At 39.5% G+C, this 19,877-nt stretch overlaps 1 protein-coding gene and 1 pseudogene across 1 annotated transcript in view; one reads left to right on the top strand and one right to left on the bottom strand.

Moving 5' to 3' along the window:
• The window catches only part of ACTR2 (actin related protein 2), a 38,835-nt gene extending 31,523 nt beyond the window's left edge, over positions 1-7,312 (bottom strand). Inside the window, exon 1 of the mRNA XM_030310717.2 lies at positions 7,110-7,312. Within this exon, the coding sequence (XP_030166577.1) occupies positions 7,110-7,157 (48 nt within the window). The 5' untranslated portion in view covers positions 7,158-7,312. The remainder of the gene's footprint in view (positions 1-7,109) is intronic.
• A 200-nt stretch (positions 7,313-7,512) lies between these two features.
• LOC115511244 lies at positions 7,513-11,780 on the top strand (annotated as a pseudogene).
• Positions 11,781-19,877: the final 8,097 nt, after the last annotated feature.

Here is a 19,877-nt window from a genome sequence, read left to right as displayed (position 1 = left end):
AGAGAGAGAGGGAGACACAGAATCAGAAACAGGCTCCAGGCTCCGAGCCATCAGCCCAGAGCCCGACGCAGGGCTCGAACTCACGGACCGCGAGATCGTGACCTGGCTGAAGTCGGATGCTTAACCGACTGCGCCACCCAGGCGCCCCTATTAGGCATTTTTTAAAATGTTTTTATTTATTTTTGAGACAGAGCACAAGCAGGGGAGGGGCAGAGAGAGAGGGAGACAGAATCCGAAACAGGATCCAGGCTCTGAGCTGTCAGCACAGAGCCCGACACGGGGCTTGAACTCACGGACTGTGAGATCATGACCTGAGCTGAAGTCGGACGCTTAACCGACTGGGCCACCCAGCTGCCCCTATTAGGCATTTTTTTTTTACCATTTATATTTTCATATTTAGATGGGTAGTAATACCAGGTAACATAATTTTATATTTAGACAGTGTACTCCTTCAACGAGGGCATAACATTGACTCTGACAATGTTTAAGAAACTGATACACTAGGAAATTTAACAACTACAGTAAAACTGAAAATAGAAACAAGGTTTTTTGTTGTTTTGTTTTTTATTTCAGAGAGAGTGAGTGCAAGCAAGGAGAGGGGCGGAGGAGAGGGGGAGAGAGAGAGAGAGAGAGAGAGAGAGAGAGAGAGAGAGAGAGAGAGGAGCCTGATGCGGAGCTCAATCCCACGACCCTGGGATCATGACCTGAGACGAAATCCAGAGTCAGACGCTCAACTGACTGAGCCACCCAGGTGCCCCAAACCAAGGGTTTTTAATTCTTATACCAATAATATAGTCTGTTTAGTCTTACTTTTAAGAGCAGTCATTGCAAGGAAAATGCAATTAAAACTTCAGGGCAAGAGGAGGAAGCTACAGAACAGGATATGTAATCATAGTCTCTACTCTCTTCCTTAACAAGTCTCTATTCAATGTGCAAGGATGTTTGTGTCTATTGATGAATCCCAAGTGCCTAGGACAGTGTCTGGCATATAGTTAAGTGCATACTATTTAATTGATCAATAAAAACTAGAAGTTTTGCTGTTGTTTTGCGAGTATGATACTGCGATTATTTTTTTTTAAATGCTTATTTATTTATTTTGAGAGAGAGCAAGCAGGGGAGGGGTAGAGGTAGAGAGAGACAGAATCCCAAGCAGGCTCCATGCACAGAGCCCAAAGCAGGGCTCAATCGCATGAACCATGAGATCATGACCTGAACCAAAATCAAGAGTCGGATGCCTAGCTGACTAAGCCACCCAGGTGCCCCGTGTGATTATTTTAATACAGAGCATATGTTTCATACTGAGAAAAAGTGCATTGTTCATGGCTCCAGGCACCATACATTCTCCGAGAATTAAGGAGAAAAACAGTATCCGAATGTGACACATGACAGCAATAACAAAAAGGCTGACAGAAACTTTTAACCTACCCCTTGAAGAAAGCTACTATCTACAAGGAACAGTTTTATTTGATGGTGGTAAAAGTTAGCAACAATCTTAAACTTACTGACTTTTGACTAACTCCCCAAAATACAGAATTTTCTTATTTCAAAGATCTCTACAACAACCTTGGTGGAAATTTTGATGAACCACATTTAATTATAAATAGCCAAGAACATTCTGCCATCCAGAATTTCAAATGAATTGTAAGACTTTTATAAATAGAGCTTTTAAAATATGTTAAAGTCATGACTTATGCAGATTAATGCTATGAAAAAAATCTGTCTGAAATACCACCTGAATTCCTACTCTCTCAGTTCATATTTACATTCTAGAATCTACATAAAACATACTGTTCATATACATTTTCTTCCAAACCCACAAAACCTAGTCCTGGTCAGTTTACCTCTGAGCCACCAAGGCTGGGGAATTTTTCAGTTACAGATACCCATTTCTAAAACTACTTATTGGATTATCTTTCAAGGCAGTAGTACAATATGATGGCATAAGGAACAGATTACTTGTTTGCTCATATCTACTTCTCCACTTGAACAGTGGTTGACAGTGAAGAACTACAATATATTCTTACCCTAAAGGAGTGTTAAATGGAATTCAGTAGTGCTAATCCATTTTTACAAGATGTCTTTTCAAATATTTATCAGTGAGACCCAGGAGTTGGAAAGACAACTGCCACAGAGGAAATGAATAATATCTAATATTTTCAAGTACATTCACATTAAGAGGAAAAAAATGAAACCTCTCACACTCTTCTAAATCCTAAACTCTTTTGTCCTTAAGTCAAAATTCAGCTCACTTGATATGAACTGAAATGATAAGGAAGGACAGAGAATCTCTTGTCATTATTATTCCAACCATACCCAAATTTCTATATAAATAAAATTTGTCATGAGCATCAGCCCAGTATCAGCACTGGTCATAATTTACCTTATATTCCAAATATAGGAAGTAAATACTATGCAGATATTAAATTCTTATGTTTACCTCAAAGTAATGAACAGATAAGGACACTGCATGGGCCAAAACTGTCCATTCACGTAGCTGAAAATGCTCACTTATCTATGTTTTTAAAGAAATTGTAGAATGACTGAAAAAAGAATCAACAAATTTGTAAGGGTCATCTTCAGCATATTAAACATAAACAAATGATTTAAGAGAGAAATCATTAAAAACTGGAGGTGGGAGGATGAGCCTGGCATAGGAAATAAATCAAGTCCTGGTGCAGGAGGGAGGCTGTGAAGGTTGACATGCCTCCCCTCTCATTCTGAGCTACGCATACTCAGGAACATGCAACATGGCAAATCCATAAATAATCACAATAGTCAATGTTTACTGATTATAAATGTTCAGATGGGTGGTTTATATCTTAAAATTCTTTTTTGAGCATATTTTAAGGGATAAAATAGTTGCCAAGTGACTAACATAAGACCTCCCTGAAATTTGAGACCCTCTGAAACTATAAAACCAATTGTAAACCTACTTATTTGTGCTTTACAAAACAAAAGGAAATTTGGCTTTAATTCAAAGATATCAATCACTTATTAATGAAATTACTTATTCAGCTTAAGCAGTAGCTTATTGGAAACAGATGCTGCCATAGCAATCCAGCGAGAGCACTCCTACAGGGTATTAGATACTTAGTCAAAACGACAATAGCTGCACTCTTTTGCATTATTTCAAATGTGAAAGCATTAATAGCTATGATAACAAGAATTTAATTAAAATAACCTATTTCTTAATAACATAAAGTGAACAGACAATCCAGCATTTCCCTTCTTCCAAAAAGTCAGTACTTAACAAAAAAAAAAATCTAATTCATGTAATAAAATGCAAAGAAAATAGTCTTTTCTAAACTACTCAATTAGTATCCTTTCAATCCTTGAAGTACCTCCCCTACTCTAATCATTTTAAGACTTGCACTTAGTTCTCTCATTGTGTGTTTAAGAAATAGATTTTACCATATATAGTTTCCTCTTCATAGCACTGTGGTTTGAACTGGCTCCCTTACTTGCCACTGAGTCATCAAATGGTAAGAACATGAACAGTATAATGTTCTTTCAAGCAAAAATTAAAACAAAAAAATCCATCTACATTTGCTCTAAAAGTACCTTTATCCCCCTCAAATAATAAACTAGGATTTACAAAGCCTCACTTGGGCTTATTTAATTTGTATTTTTCCTTTATTAATTTAGTTTGATGGTGTTGACATAATCATTAATTTAATTACCTAGTGACTATTCTGATCTTAAACCACCAAAATACTTATTCTATTCCAAAGCATTTTGCAGAGCGAAGCCAAATTTGTTTTTGGTTTGTTTACACTTCAAGTACTCCTAAGTTCAACATATAAATTAGCATAAATCTGATGAAGCAGGTCATAAACAACAACAAAGCTGAGAATTATAAATGAAAGTATAATTATTCTAGCACTATAAGCTACTTAGCATCACTAGACCCTAAAAATTGTACCAGTCACACAGTAGCCACAGAAGTCTTCCTGGTCAGTGAGCTATCTCAGTGCTGATAAAATCACCCAACTTTGGTAACAATACACATCAGGGATCTGGGCCAACTCTTGAAAGACAGCTAAACCTAAGCAGATCTCCAGACTTTCACCTATCTGGCCATTTTCAGTAGCTCTATTTAGAGGGAGCTAACTCTGTGTTAGGTTTGAATGGTTATGAAGATGGAATGCATAAATTATTGGAATCAGATGAGTTTTCCTCCTCTGGGCTACCCTAATGAGGGAGACCCTGGTATAGTTGGGAGCTAGTGAGGAAGAAAGGCAGGACCAAATCTGGCACGTGATCATAAGAACTCACCCACTCTTAGAGGATTCAAATTAGGGCCTGACGGGTTAAAAAAAATCATCAACTTCTCAAATAGCCTAAGTTTAAAACCTAAAATGTATGAGGCAAGTTGCTTTCGGAAAACAACTACTCACATATGAATATCTTCTGTAATATTTAATTGTAGATAACTCACTATAGCTTCAGGTACCTAAACAAAATCAAGATGACTATCAAGTATAAGCAGTAAGAAATCTAGAATTTCTATATTTAGAATCCTCTATGGGGCGCCTGGATGGCTCAGTCGGTTAAGCGTCCAACTCCAGCTCAGGTCATGATCTCACAGTCCGTGAGTTTGAGCCCCATGTCGGGCTCTATGCTGACAGCTGGGAGCCTGCTTCGGATTCTCTGTCTCCCTCTCTCTCTGCCCTTCCCCAGCTCATGCTCGGTCTCTCTTCTCCTTCAAAAATAAATAAACATTAAAAAAAAAATTTAGGATCCTCTAAATTTTCAGAAATATCACAGCATTCCTAGCTACATATCACACCAGAACTGTTTCTTCACTTGAAGACAATCATGTCTATAGAAAATCTGGAAAAAAAATTAAAATAACTAGAAATATAACACCAGTACATAAATTTTTGTTCAAATTAACTACATTTTTCCTTTATGTCATAGTAATTGATCTTTTGTTTTAAGGCACAAGATTCTTAAATTATGGATTAGCCATAAGACTAATAAATAACAATCAGCTTTCTATCAAAGGTAAGCCAATAAAATAGTAACATAAATGAATTCATGGCTAACATTTCTATTCTAATTGAATATCAAAAAACTCATACACTACAAAACACAGGGTTGGTTACCCTTCAAAGAGGAGGAATCCACTGAAATACAACTGTCTCTGATTTCTAAAAAAATTTTTTTTAATGTTTATTCATTTTTGAGAGATGGAGACAGAGCACAATCAAGGGAGGGGCAGAAAGAGAAGGAGACGCAGAATCTGAAGCAGTCGCCAGGCTCCAAGCTGTCAGCACAGAGCCTGACGCGGGGCTCGAACCCAGGGACTGTGAGATCATGACCTGAGCCGAAGTCGGATGCTCAAATGACTGAGCCACCCAGGCGCCCCATGATTTCTAAAGAGAATATCAGGCGTATTTACAAAACAAAATATTTTAAATTCAATCTTTGAAGCTTTAAATTTAGTTAGAGGTCAATTTGAGGCTACAGGGGGAATCAGGTTACTATATTTTTTAAAAGCACCTTCAACTGTAAAAGTAATACACACTTATCCCCAGTCTCACAGGTAACTACTACGAACATACCTTTCCCTCTAAAACTTTCATGTACAAGTTTGTGGTCTTACATAAACGTATTTAATAAAGAACACTCACACAAACGGGATCATTCTAAAACTTTTTAAAAACTTAACCAGTAAGTCTTAGACATGTTTCCATAGCAGTGGATCTTTTTTTTAAGCATGCCATTTTGTATGGATGTCTCATATAAGACCTCTTCTTACTCTCGTGTTTTCAACTTAGTTCATATAAAACTAGTATAATTATTGCTTGTAAAAGTCTGTAGCACAGTACGGGCAGTGTTACATCAGTAAATATCAGCTCCCTTTTTCCTCTCAACAATCCAGTTTCTAAAATAATTTCAAGTAAACTCTTTTTTTTTTCAGGGTACACATAGTGATTTGACAACTCTGTATGTTATGCTACACTCACAAGTGTAGCTACCATCTATCACCATATAATGCTATCACAATACCAATGACTATAATCCCTATGCAGCACCTGTCATCCCTGTGATTTACTCATTCCGTAAGTGGAAGCCTATTTTTTAAGTTCACATGTCACATTCATGGAAAAGAGGAGGAAAGTTACAAAATACTGCAACTCCAAAATGGTTAGAAATCACGGTAATGTAGGGGGAAATGATCACTATCGATCTCATCCCGAATAAGTAACATTTCTGTCTTCTAATGTGCTGCCCTAAGTAAGTTTTCTTTTGGGTGGGGGGTTGAAAGTAACAACTTTCAAGTGAATTCTAAATCAGTGTTTTAGCCAGATTTTTATAATCACTTCCCTTTTAGAATCTAATCTAACATCTAATATGATCTGTGTTCTGCACCTAAGGAAAAAAATGAAGGCGGGGGGAATACCAAAACTAATCAACTTCCTCTAAGGTCCAAAATTAACACTTGGGCCTTGAAAGGTCCTAGATCTCCCAATATCAATGGAACATACTGTCTCTGTGGGGCTGCACCGGGGCCAAATTCCCAGTATGCAGAGCAAAAAGTAAATGATGCTCTGCTAAACTCCCCCCCCCCCGCCCCTCAAAAACTGCGAAAGGGCTGCGGCTCATTGCATGACAGTACTTCCCCCTTTTTTTTTTTTTTTTCTTTAAACCCGTTTCCTGCCTCCCGTTCGGTATCTTCCACTATACAGGAAGAGGAAGGCCTCTTGGTTCTTTCTCCTTTCGACACAACCAGCGACCCTGGGGAATGGAACCCTCAACGAACAAACCTACCCAGCCTTTTTACCCCTCCAGTCCTTTAGCCAAACTGTCCCCGCTCGGGCGCGGAGCCGGCCCCTGCCGGGCAGCAGACTGGATCCCCCGTCCAGCGTCGGCCTCGCCCGCCGCCCTGACCCCGAGCCGCAGGGGTGGCAGGCTCGGGGACACCAGGGCTGGACTCTGTCCGCTAGCTCCCCACGCCCGCAGAGGCCGGAAGAGCTGCCCTGCGCCCCTGGCCCCGGCGGCCGGAGGGCCCAGGGGTGCAACCCTGGGCGCCGAGGGCCGGCGCGCCACTAGCACATCCCCGCCCAGGCCTGTTGGCCACGGCTTCTCCGCCGGGCTCTTACCCCGGTGCCGTTGTCGCACACCACCACCTTCCTGCCCTGGCTGTCCATCGTCCGCCCGGAAGAGAGCCGCCGCCGCCGAACGACCTACAGCCCCTGCTGCCCGGCCCTTTCCTCTTCCTCCTCCTCTTTCACAGCCCCTCCTTCAGCCCAACTTTCTTCCCCCAACCGGAAGTCACTACCCGGCCCCACCCGCCATTTAAGACACAGCCTGCACGGAAGCGGTGGAGGTGGGAGGGAGGGGGCCGAGACTGGCAGCAGTATGCTCCAATAAGAGATAGAGTCTGCAACTGAGGCCCCGCCTACAACTCTGGCTTCAGCTTCTGTTCCAGCTCAGGCGTACGGGTTACCGCCCACCCAGGTTCTTCCTCACCGCTTTTAGTTCCTGGATCTTCTCCCGGCTGTAATGGCGGCAGATCTGGCGGATGCGTCGGCCAAAGGCGTTGCAGGAGTTGAGGGGGTCGCTTACCGGTCTGCAAAAGGTGCAGGCAGGAGAAAGACCCTGGATCTGTTGCGAGATGGCAGTGGAATGTAGCGAGGAGAGATAGCCGGGAGGGCGGAGGGCATGGGAGGTAAACCTGGACTTCCCCGCTGACGACCAATGAACATGGCTTGGTGTATCATAGCTTTTAGGCCTTTTTAATGAGCAGAGCGGGGATGGATACACACATGAAATCATGCGTTTATATTCGATGTCTCCCAATTCCAGCCCAACCCCTTTTTACCCAATTTACTCATAGTCAAGCGAGCAGGAGTGGGTGCCTACCTTTTCAGCGTCCTCGCTCACCACCTCCCTTCCAACAGCACATTGCTTCACTCTTCTTCAGTGTATGTACTTTTTGAACCCAGAGTCTCGGCTTTGAAATCAGACAACCCGAGTTTCAGATATGGCCCTGCCACTCAAGAATTTTGTGATTTTGGACATCTCCTTGCTTATGCATAGGAATACTAACCTCTACTTCCATGGGTGGTTGTGAGGATAAAATGCATAAAGTATCCATTCAGTGGTGACTATTTGTTATTAATTAAATACCTTTAAATATATAGTTCTTTCTATTTATAATGCCTTTACCTTTTTCGTCAATCAGGAGACTTCAGCTCATGCTCTAAACCCAGTTGTCACATCTATGAAGACTTTGCTGGATAACCCTCAAGATGCTCTTTACTCTCTTTCTTCACTATTAGTTTACCGTGGGTATGTGAATAATATTTTTGTCCTTATCACACTCAACAAATATTGGATGAGTGATATTAAAATTTATCTAGAAAAAATGCCATCATTTTTGAGAGGTGAGAACTAGAATTGTGCCTTTCATATGGCTGTACATGTACAGGGACTAGAATAAAACCTGGATCATGATCCCTTCAGTCCAGTATTATAATACTAGGCTGCCTCTCAATTTTCACTTTGTTCTGTTCTTAGACCAGTGGTTTCTACACTGTCATAAAGGCATAGGCGACTTTATTCTAATTTAATCTTACATGGAACCTCAGCATATAAAATAGATTAAAATCTGCCATAATTGTTGGAAGTTTGAGAAATTAGAACGGACAGGAGTCCTTGGAAATATGTCTTCCCCGCACCTGCTTCAGTAGTGGTTAAGGTACCTCAGCCTGCTAAACCGTGCATTCGTTCACAAACTACACATCTTCCTTTTGTGGCCCCAGTGCCTAACACTGTGCCATTTTCCTCCTGGAAGTATATTTATTTGGTCTGAGCAAATTGAACTCAAACATTTCTGTGTCCTTTTAATTTTCCTCTCTATGAAATTAAATTTCATACTTTTATTTTTTACTTTTAAAGAAATTATAATTTTTTTTTTAATTTTTTTTTTCAACGTTTATTTATTTTTGGGACAGAGAGAGACAGAGCATGAATGGGGGAGGGGCAGAGAGAGAGGGAGACACAGAATTGGAAACAGGCTCCAGGCTCTGAGCCATCAGCCCAGAGCCCGACACGGGGCTCGAACTCACGGACCGCGAGATCGTGACCTGGCTGAAGTCGGACGCTTAACCGACTGCGCCACCCAGGCGCCCCAGAAATTATAATTTTTGTTTTCTTACAATTATAGAAACAATACATGCAGATGATAGAGAGTATCAACAAATATCTATTCACTACACTAATGAAAATGCAGCAAACCCCTTGATTACGCAAATTCAGATTCAGTACTATTGGTAACTGGCTCCTGCCTTCTACACCAGGCACAACCTGGTCATTTCACTTTCCTCAAAATAATGTGATCATACATTTTAAGGCAATTATTTTGGTGGGGGGAGGGGAGGGAGACTTCATTTCTAGCCTTCTGTGGTGATTTTACATACATTATTCCACACAAAAATCTTACTAGGTAAATATCCCTATTTTACACATGAGAAATGGGGGCTTTAAAAAATTAAGGTTAGCAAGGTGGTAGGATAGAAGCTTACATAACAGAAATCAATATATTTTCATATGTCATTAGTGAACAACCTGAAAATGAAATTAAGAAAACAATTCCATTTCCACGAACATCAGAAAACTCCAAATAAATTAAATGCAAGGCCTATACACTGAACACTGAAACATTGTTGAGAGAAATCAAAGAAGATCTAGGTAAGTAAATATACCATGTTCGTGGGTTGAACATCCATTGTTAAGATGACAGTTCTCTCCAAATTAATCTATAAATTCGAATGTAATCTCTATCAAAATCCCAACAGACTTTCTTTCATTTTAGAAATTGACAAGTTTGATCCTAAAATGTATACAGAAATGCAAGAATCAGAATAGCCAAAACGATTTTGAAAAAGAAAAGCAGGGGCGCCTGGGTGGCGCAGTCGGTTAAGCGTCCGACTTCAGCCAGGTCACGATCTCGCGGTCCGTGAGTTCGAGCCCCGCGTCAGGCTCTGGGCTGATGGCTCAGAGCCTGGAACCTGTTTCCGATTCTGTGTCTCCCTCTCTCTCTGCCCCTCCCCTGTTCATGCTCTGTGTCTCTCTGTCCCAAATAAATAAATAAACATTGAAAAAAAAATTAAAAAGAAAAAGAAAAGCAAAAGTGGCAGACTTCCACTGATGTCAAAACTTGTTATAAAGCTATGGTAATTAAGACAATGTGGTATTGGCACAAGGATGGACGTACAGATCAATGGTACAGAATAGCCCAGAAATAAACTCTTACATTTATGGCCAATTGATTTCCAACGAGCGTGCTAAAACAATTCAATGGCAAAGGGTAATCTTTTTTTTTTTTAAACAAATAGTGCTGGGACAATTGGATATTCTTGTATGTGGAGGATAAAAGAAGAATTTTGACCCTTATTTCACACTATACACAAAAGTTAATTCAAATGGATCATAGATTTAAATTTAGAAGAGCTAAAACTCTATACATTCTGGAAGAAAGGACAGGAAAAATCTTTTGATGTTGAGGTGAGCAAAGATTGCTTGGCTACAACACCAAAATCATGATTCATTAAAAAAAAAAAAATGATAAACTGGACTTATCAGAAATTTAAAACTTTTTATTGATGTATTAAGAAAAAGAAAAGAAAAAAAGAAGCCACAGACTAGGAGAAAATATTTGCAAATCATATATCCAACAAAGGACTTATATCCAGAATACATTAAGAACAACAATAGTAAGACATATTATCTAATTTTAAAGTGGGTGAAAGATTTGAATAGACATTTCACCCAAGAAGTTTTATGAATGGCTAACAAGCACATGGAAAGATGCCCAACATCATTAATCCTTGAGGAAACACAAATGAAAACCCTAATGAGAGTGGTGGCCCGCAGGCAGCAAGGCCACAGGTGGGCTGGCTTTGGTGCCCCTCTGCCGGGTAGTCAATGCAGGGCCTCCCCAGGAACAGCTGGGACTGCAGGGCAGGCGGCCCTGCTGGTTGGTGGGAGCTGCTAGGCGAAAGCCTTGCACTCCTGCGCAGTTTCAGCATCTTCCTGCAGGGCTGCTCTGGGCAGTGGCCTTCAGCACATCGAAGCTCAAACCAAAGAACCAAAGAATGAAAGAAGATACGGTTTTTAGATACTTCCAAACAAGCCATAATTATGCTGTCCATCCACTTTGCAAACCTAGCAGGTCTCATTGAAGAGGATCCTTGTTCACTTCAGCTTCCTCTTGGGACACAACTGTGGGCATGCTACTCACCTACATGGGCGTGCAAGTCTGCTGCGTCTTGATAGAGTGGCAGCAGTGAGAGTCCCCATTCTGATGAACGTGGAGACCTTCTGCAGTGCAGAGCCTAAGGCAGTGTGCTTTTTAACACCATGATCAAGACTTTTTAAAAGTCTCTTGTCTTCATCATCCTCCTCACACATCAGTGGGAAAAGGTGGCCCTATTGAGTCCCCTGAAAACTCAGACCTGAAACTGGCCATCATCATGCTGATCATCCCCTTCCTCGTCAATGCTTTGATGTTTTGGATAGTGAACAACTTCAGGAGAAAGGGGAGGACGAAAGCTAAACTAGAAGAAAGGGGAGCCAATCAGGACTCAAGGGAGGAGAGCAAGGTCCACTGCAGGAGGGCTGAGTCGCACGTACAAGGAGTCGGAATCTGCGATCCTGATCTCAACGGATGACAAGATGGAGGTGCGCAACGTGGAGGGGCACCTGCGCAGACCAATGCCCTGAAGGCTGCCGAGAAAAAGGAACACCGCTTACTGTTGCCAGTATGATATTCCCATGCTGAGGTCAGGTTTGGGGGCCCAGCCAGCTGCCTGGTGGGCCAGCAGTCACTCCACAGTGTCCTTCCTGTCTCTCTTACTCTTCCCTGCCTCTTCTACCTCCACTCCTCTTGCTATCTCTGCTCACTCCCAGAATACTATGGGAGGACCCACCAATACTGAGGGGAACGTGGTAGTTGGAGGCATTACAGTGAGGAAAATATGCAAGTGTAAAAAAAAAACCAAACTATAATGAGATACCGTATCATACCCACACTAGAATATCTGTGATCAAAAAGACAGAAAATAACACATGTTGGATGTGGAGAAACTGGAGCCCTCCATTGCTGATGGCAAGGTACAATGGTGCAGCCACTTTGGAAAACAATTTGGTAGTTTTTGAAAAAATTTAAATATAAAATTAGCATGCCCAGCGATTCCACTCCTAAGTATATGCCCAAGAGAAATGAAAACCTATTTCCACAGACTCGTACACAAATGTTCATAGCAGCATTACTTATAACAGGCAAAATGTTAAACAATTCTAATGTCCATCAATTTGTGAGTGAGTAAACTATGTGGTATACGCATACAATATAATAGTATCGAGCAATAAAAAGAAAACAATACATACTATAAACATGGATGACCCTAACAAACATTATGCCAGATGCAAAAAACTACATATTGTATAATTCCATTTATATTAAATTTCTAGAAAAAGCAAACTTGTAGATAAAGGAAGTGGATCAGTGATGGCTGGGGCTGGGATCTAGGTTTAGCTGAGAATAGGCATGAGAGAACTTTATAGGGAAATGAAAATGTTCTAAAACTAGATTTTGGTGATGATTGCACAACTATATACATTTACTAAAAATCATCACACTGTACATTTGAGATATGTAAAATATATTTTATAATTTCAACAAAGTTGTTTTAAAAAATTGTTACCTGCCCAAATTCACCTAACTATAATATATCCAAACTATGATTAATCACACGCCTGGCTGACTCCAAAGCCTGAATTTTGTTTACCCTTAGGATTTTTGGAAACTCCAGATCTGTCATGAACCTTAAGCCCCACTTGGCATCCCAGTTGGGGATGACTTTCCTGGAGTAATTCTAGAATTTCACTTGGACCTGATTTATCCTCTGTGCTTAGGTGGAAATGGATTGGTATATTTTTATGGTTCTAGAGTAAAACAATATTAAAATACACTTGTATTCTTAGATATGTATCATGCTTGAATTGAAAAGGAAAACAATGTCTTCTAGCATTGAAGTAAAATAATAAAAATAATAAACTCTTTTCTCTCCAGAATTTATAGATATGAATGATTTCCACAGTATAGTTTCCTCAAAAAATTAAAAATAGAATTATCATATGATCCAGTAATTCCACTACTAGGTATTTACTCAAAGAACATGAAAACATTAATTTGAAAAGATATATGCACCCCTATTATATTGCAGCATTATTTGCAATAGCCAGTTATGGAAGCAATCCAAGTGTCCATCAATAGATGAATGCATAAAGAAGATGTGATACACACACACACACACACACACACACGCATACACACACATATGAATATTACTCAGCCATAAAAAAGAATGGAATCTTGCCATTTTCAACAACATGGATCTAGAGGGTATAATGCTAAGTGAAATAAGTCAGTAAAAGAAAGACAAATACCATATGATTTCAGTCACAGGTGGAATTTAAGAAGCAAAACAAATGAACAAATGAAAAAAAGACAAAAAACCAGACTCTTAACTATAGAAAACAAACTGATGGTTACCAAAGGGGAAATGAGTGGGGGAATGGGTGAAACTGGTGATGGGGATCAAGGAGTGCACTTGTCATAATGAGCACTGGGTGATGCATAGAATTGTTGGACCACTGTATTGTATGCCTGAAACTAATATAATACCATCTGTTAATTACACTGGAATTAAAATTTTTAAAATTTTTTTTCAAAAGAATGGTTTCCTTAAAAATACTGTTATTTGTATCTGCAGTATCTAAATTAATGAGCAAAAAATCCCCTTAGGGATGTTTTGAGTAGAACTCTAATTCACTCCAAAGATGTTTACTCATTTTAGAAACTGGTAGTGTTACCACATATATTACAGCATATTCTGTACCTGAAAAACTCAGGAAGAGGACATCCATGTCATTTATTTAATTATTTAGTTTTAAAAGTCACTAAGTCAAAAGATTTGTATTTATCCCAGAAAAGTATTTCTCCATCTTGTCAATTATCTAACCTCTTCCAGGTCATTCCCATTTGTGTTGCTAAGAGAAACATTTATGTTAGAAGTGTTAAGTCAAATTAGATGGAAGTAAATTAATCCATTTGAAAGTGTTTCAGACATCACATTACTACACTCCTAAATTCTTCAGCATGCCTATAAAAAGTAAAGCAATCTCTTACAAAACCATGGCATGATCATATGTAGGAAAAATTAGCAATCCGTTAGATTCCATATCACCTAACACTCAGTCCATATTCATATTTTCCCAGTTGTCCCTACAGTGTTTACAGCTGTTTTTCTTCCTAAACCAAGATCCAATCAGGCTTCATACATTGTTTTTGTTGTTACGTCTCTTTTTTTTTTTTTTTTTTTAATTTTTTTTTTTCAACGTTCTTTATTTTTGGGACAGACAGAGACAGAGCATGAACGGGGGAGGGGCAGAGAGAGAGGGAGACACAGAATCGGAAACAGGCTCCAGGCTCTGAGCCATCAGCCCAGAGCCTGACGCGGGGCTCGAACTCACGGAGCGTGAGATCGTGACCTGGCTGAAGTCGGACGCCCAACCGACTGCGCCACCCAGGCGCCCCTTGTTACGTCTCTTTAATCTCTTAATCTAGAAGTCTTCTCCCTTTTTTTTCTTCATGAGATTAACTTTTTGAAGAAGTCAGATCATTTGGCTATAGAAATGTCCCATGTTCTGGATTTGTCTGATTGTTTTCTCATGGTTGATTAAATTTTAAATGACATTTATACATAACTTTGTTATAGACAAGGTGTGTTGTATGGATATTCTTTGCTTTGTATTGATATCAGAAACAAGTGAAAATCTTGCAATACTGTAAATAGTGCTATTGTCTTGATTTAGCCGAGGATGAGCACAATTATTATGAACACGCACACACACACACACACACACACACACACACAAGTAGGGATCTGTGATCTGTGATTCCATATCTCTGTTGGGGAAGGGAATAAATAATATGAAAGTTAATAAACTAAATGCTTTACTATCCAATTTCCTTTGTTTGTTTTTAGTAAGCTGTCTGCCCAATGTGAGGCTTGAACTCATGACCCTCACATGTTCTACCAACTGAGCCAGCCAAGCACCCTTTTCCTGACTTCATTTAGCCTCTTACTTGCTTTTGGATGCTCTGTATAACATAAGTACATCTCAGAATAGGAGGAAAATAATTCTGGAGAATTTATGTGCTTTATGATTTAATAGCTTTAAGTTATTTTTTTAATAATCAATTTGATTACTATTTTTGGCTTTTAGCTTGGAGATTTTCAACACATATAGAAGTATAGTAAAATGAACCCTATAAGTCCATCAGCTAACTTCAGCAGTGATCAGCTTTCTGCTGTTCTTGTTTCATGTTTCCTTTCACACACAGTTTTGCTATTCTTGTTTGCTGCAGTATTTTAAAACAAATCTCAGGCATCATGTTTTGCCTCCTTTAAATACTTTGGTATGTTTTCTAACAGATAAAGGCTTGAAAAACATAATCACAATACCATTATTATAGCCAACCAAATTAACAAATTCTTATTATCTCCTAATATTCAGTCCATATTCAGCTTTTCTCAGTGATCTCCAAAATGTCCTCTTTGTTTTTTTTCAATCAAGATCTCAATAAGGCCTGCATATTGTATTCGGTTGATATGTCTCTTAAGACTATTTTAGTTCATGACACTTCCCTCTCTTTTCTTATACCATATTTTGGGTGAAGAAATTGGATCATTTGTCCTCTGAAATGTCCTCATTCTGGATTTGGCTGATTGTATCCATGCAATGTTGTTTTTCTTGTTCCTCAAGCCTCCATATTTTCTATAAACTGGTAGATCTAGGAGACTGATTAGATCTAGGTTCAACTATTTTGGTGAAAGTATTTCATGGGCAGTGATATGTAATTCCTATCACATCACATTTGAAGAAACACAATGTGTGGATGTCCCGCAGTTAGTGATGTTAACATTATTCAGCAGATTTTGGTTTTATTCAATGATCTATTACAGAGTTCCCCAGGAGTTTGTCACTTAATGGTTTAAGCAGTCATCAATGATTGTTGCCTGTTTGGACCAGAAAACAATCAAGTATAGTTTGCCTGACCCACAATTTCTCATTTCCAAGTCTATTAGGTTTTGACCTAATTAGCCACTGCAGGTGCTTTCCAAGAGAAGAATTATAGTTTTAAAACTAGGTTAATTAAATTACTTTTAAAATAAAAAAACAAATCTCATAGGCACTTAGTGTGTATAAGCTATAGTTTTAGTTGGCATTTTAGTTGTTATATTCCTCATTAAAAAGGTTAATATTCCCTGCCCACATCTCACCATATACAGAAATTAACTTGAAATGGATCAACGATGTAAATTTAAGAGCTAAAACCATGAAACTCTTTTAAAAACATAGGGGATATAAATCTTCACAACCTTGGATTAGGCAATGGTTTCTTAGATGTGATACAAAAGCACAAGCAACAAAAGAAGAAATAGATAAATTGGACTTCACCAAAACTGAAAACATTTGTGCTACAAAAGATACCATCAAGTGAATAAAAAGGCAACTCACAGAATGGGAGAAAATACTTGCAAATTATACACCTGATAAGGGACTTGTATCTAGCATATATAAAGAACTTCTAAAATTCAATAATAAAAAACAACTAACCCAATTTTAAAAAGGGAAAAGGAGAGGGCACCTGAGTGGCTCAGTTGGTTGGGCACCTGACTCTTGATTTTGGCTCAGGTCATGATCCTAGGGTCATTGGGTCAAGCCCCACAGTGGGCTCCATGCTTAGCTTGGAGCCTGCTTGGGATTCTCTCTGTCTCTCCCTCTGCCCCTCTCCCCTGCTCACGTTCTCTCTCTTTCTATAGAATAATTTTTAAAAAATAGGAAAAGGATTTGAATAGACATTTATGCAAAGAAGATATATAGAATGGCCAATAAACTCATGAAAAGAAGCTTAGCATGATTAGCATCAAAGAAACCATAAGGTAAATGCAAATCAAAACCACAATGAGGTTTCACTTCATACTCACCAGGATAGTTGTAATCAAAGTGGCAGATAATAACAAGCATTGACAAGGATATGGAGAAATTGGAAGCCTTATCCATTGCTGGTGGGAATGCTAAATGGTATTGCTGCTTTACAAAGCAGGCTGGAAGTTCCTCAAAAGGATAAACACAGTTAACATACGACTTAGCAATTCCACTTCTAGGTATATATCAGGAAAATGAAAACATATGCCCATACAAAAACTTGTACATAAATGTTCATACCAGTATTATTCATAATAGTCAAAAAAGTAAACAGCCCAAATGGCCATCAACCAATGAGTATACAGACAAAATATAGGGTGTCCAAATATGCATAATGGAATATTATTCATCCATAGAGAGGAGAGTAGTATGCTACACAGATGAACCTTGAAAACATGACGCTAAGTGAAAAAAGCCGGTTACAGTTCCATTTGTAATTTATGATTCCATTTATATGAAATACTCAGAATGGGCAAATCTGTAGAGACAGAAGGTAGATTATGGTTGTCTAGGACCAGGTTGGTAGGTTGTGGGGAAGGAACAGAGAAATGAGTGACTGCTAATCAGTATGCAATTTCTTTTTAGGATAATGAAATGTTCTAAAATTGCTTGTGGTAATGGTTGCACAACTCTACTGTAGTATTCACTTATTTTTTTCTAGTTTTATTGAGGTGTAATTGAAATATAGTGTTGTGTATATTTTAAATAAGTGAATTTCTCCACGAAGCCTGTTTTTTAACCTTTCAGGATAAAAGCTAAAGTACTCCCCTCAGGGCCAAATTGCTCTACTATTAAGGGTGGACTAGAACTTGAATTACTGATTCTATCAGTACTCCCTCCAACCCAAAAGCTATTCTTCCTACCAAACACTCTAATGCTATGACTTAACAGCACTCTAGGTCCTAAATGCTGAGTCTTGCTTCACCAAATAAAGCTGAGATGTCTGGCATAAATAAATTGAATGGATGAATGTCAGTGTTCTTTCTAAGTTAGTTGGGGGAATGTTCTAACATATTAGGACTATAAGACTGACAAGCATGGCCACAGGGGCCTTTTTAAAAGTAGAGGTTAGGGGCTAAGAATCCAGCATCATAAAGACTTGGATTTAAAACTTGGCTCCCCTCCTTTCAGACTCTCTGAGCAAATTGCTCAATCTCTTAAATACATTATCTTATCTGGTCCTTATATCAGGTATTGGTAGTCCCATTTTTTACAAATGAGGAAATTAAAGCTTAGCAAATTTATGTAACTAGTCAAGTTCAATTTCTGTACGTGGCAAAATGTTCATACTTTTGTCTGCCCACCTCCAAAGCTATGCCTCCTAATCACTTACAAACCACAATGGCAGCTTATTAATTTATGATGGGAGATGTATCTATTGACCAAGAGGTTTGAATCATCTCTTCAAGGTTAATTTTCCAGTTTCAAACACTTAGGAAATTTAATTAGTAACCAGAATTTTGATAAGTAAGTGTGGACTCTGAACAGAAATAATTGAGGAACTATTCTATGCAGGGAAAGTCTAGACACTTCCATCTGCTTTCCTAAAACCAGTAGGGCTCCGACTTAACCAGGTGTCGTTATTCACTCAACAGCTATGTTTAGAAGATGTACCATAAGCCAGGTCCCATTCTAGGACCTGGGCATAGTCTTGGCCTTCATGAAGCTTACATTTAGTTGGGAGAGACACACCATTAAAGAAATGAACTTAAAAACATGATGAATTCAGATAACCAAAGGGCTATAAGGAAAATAATAGAGAGTGACTTGGGATGGGGGACCCCACTCTGAGAAGATAGCACATAACCTGAGCCTTTGTGTCCGTTAGGATTAGATTCAGCAGTAAGTGACAGAAAACATAGAATAAAAGTGACCTTTGGGGTGGCTGGGTAGTTCGGTCAGTTGAGCATTTGACTCTTAATTTTGGCTCAGGTCATAATCTCATGGTTCATGATTCTAACTCCTTGTCAGGCTCTGTGCTGACAATGCAGAGCCTGCTTGGGGATTCTCTCTCTTCCTCTCTCTCTGCCCCTACCCCACTTGTGTACACGCAAAAGTGACTTTTAAAAAACCCTGATATGGGGCGCCTGGGTGGCGCAGTCGGTTAAGCGTCCGACTTCAGCCAGGTCACGATCTCGCGGTCCGGGAGTTCGAGCCCCGCATCAGGCTCTGGGCTGATGGCTCAGAGCCTGGAGCCTGTTTCTGATTCTGTGTCTCCCTCTCTCTCTGCCCCTCCCCCATTCATGCTCTGTCTCTCTCTGTCCCAAAAATAAATAAACGTTGAAAAAAAAAATTAAAAATAAATAAAAATAAAAATAAAAAACCCTGATGTTTATGTCACTGTTATGTAAATGAAGTCTGTAGGTGAGAATTCTAGGGTTGAATGACATTTTTTTTTAATGTTTATTTATTTTTGAGACAGAGCATGAGCAGGGGAGGGGCAGAGAGAGAGGGAGACACAGAATGGGAAGCAGGCTCCAGGCTCTGAGCTGTCAGCACAGAGCCTGACGCGGGGCTCGAACTCACAGACTGTGAGATGGTGACCTGCGCTGAAGTCGGACGCTTACCCGACTGAGCCACCCAGGCACCCCAGGGTTGAATGACATTTTACAGCAACAAGGATCTAGTCTCCTATGTCTTGTTGCACCCCTTCCCCCATCCTCAGTCATGGTATCTAATGGTTGGTTGTGCTCTAGCTATCATTTCCACATGCCAGCCAGCAGAAAAGAGGAAGGGCCGGGGAGGGGTATGGAAATGGTGAAGAAGGGCAAGCATCTTCCTTTTAAGAACGCTCCCTGAAAGTT

Source organism: Lynx canadensis, chromosome A3 (assembly GCF_007474595.2).
Source record: "Lynx canadensis isolate LIC74 chromosome A3, mLynCan4.pri.v2, whole genome shotgun sequence".
Classification (NCBI taxonomy): Eukaryota; Metazoa; Chordata; class Mammalia; order Carnivora; family Felidae; genus Lynx; species Lynx canadensis.
This window is presented reverse-complemented; position numbering and strand designations above follow the sequence as displayed.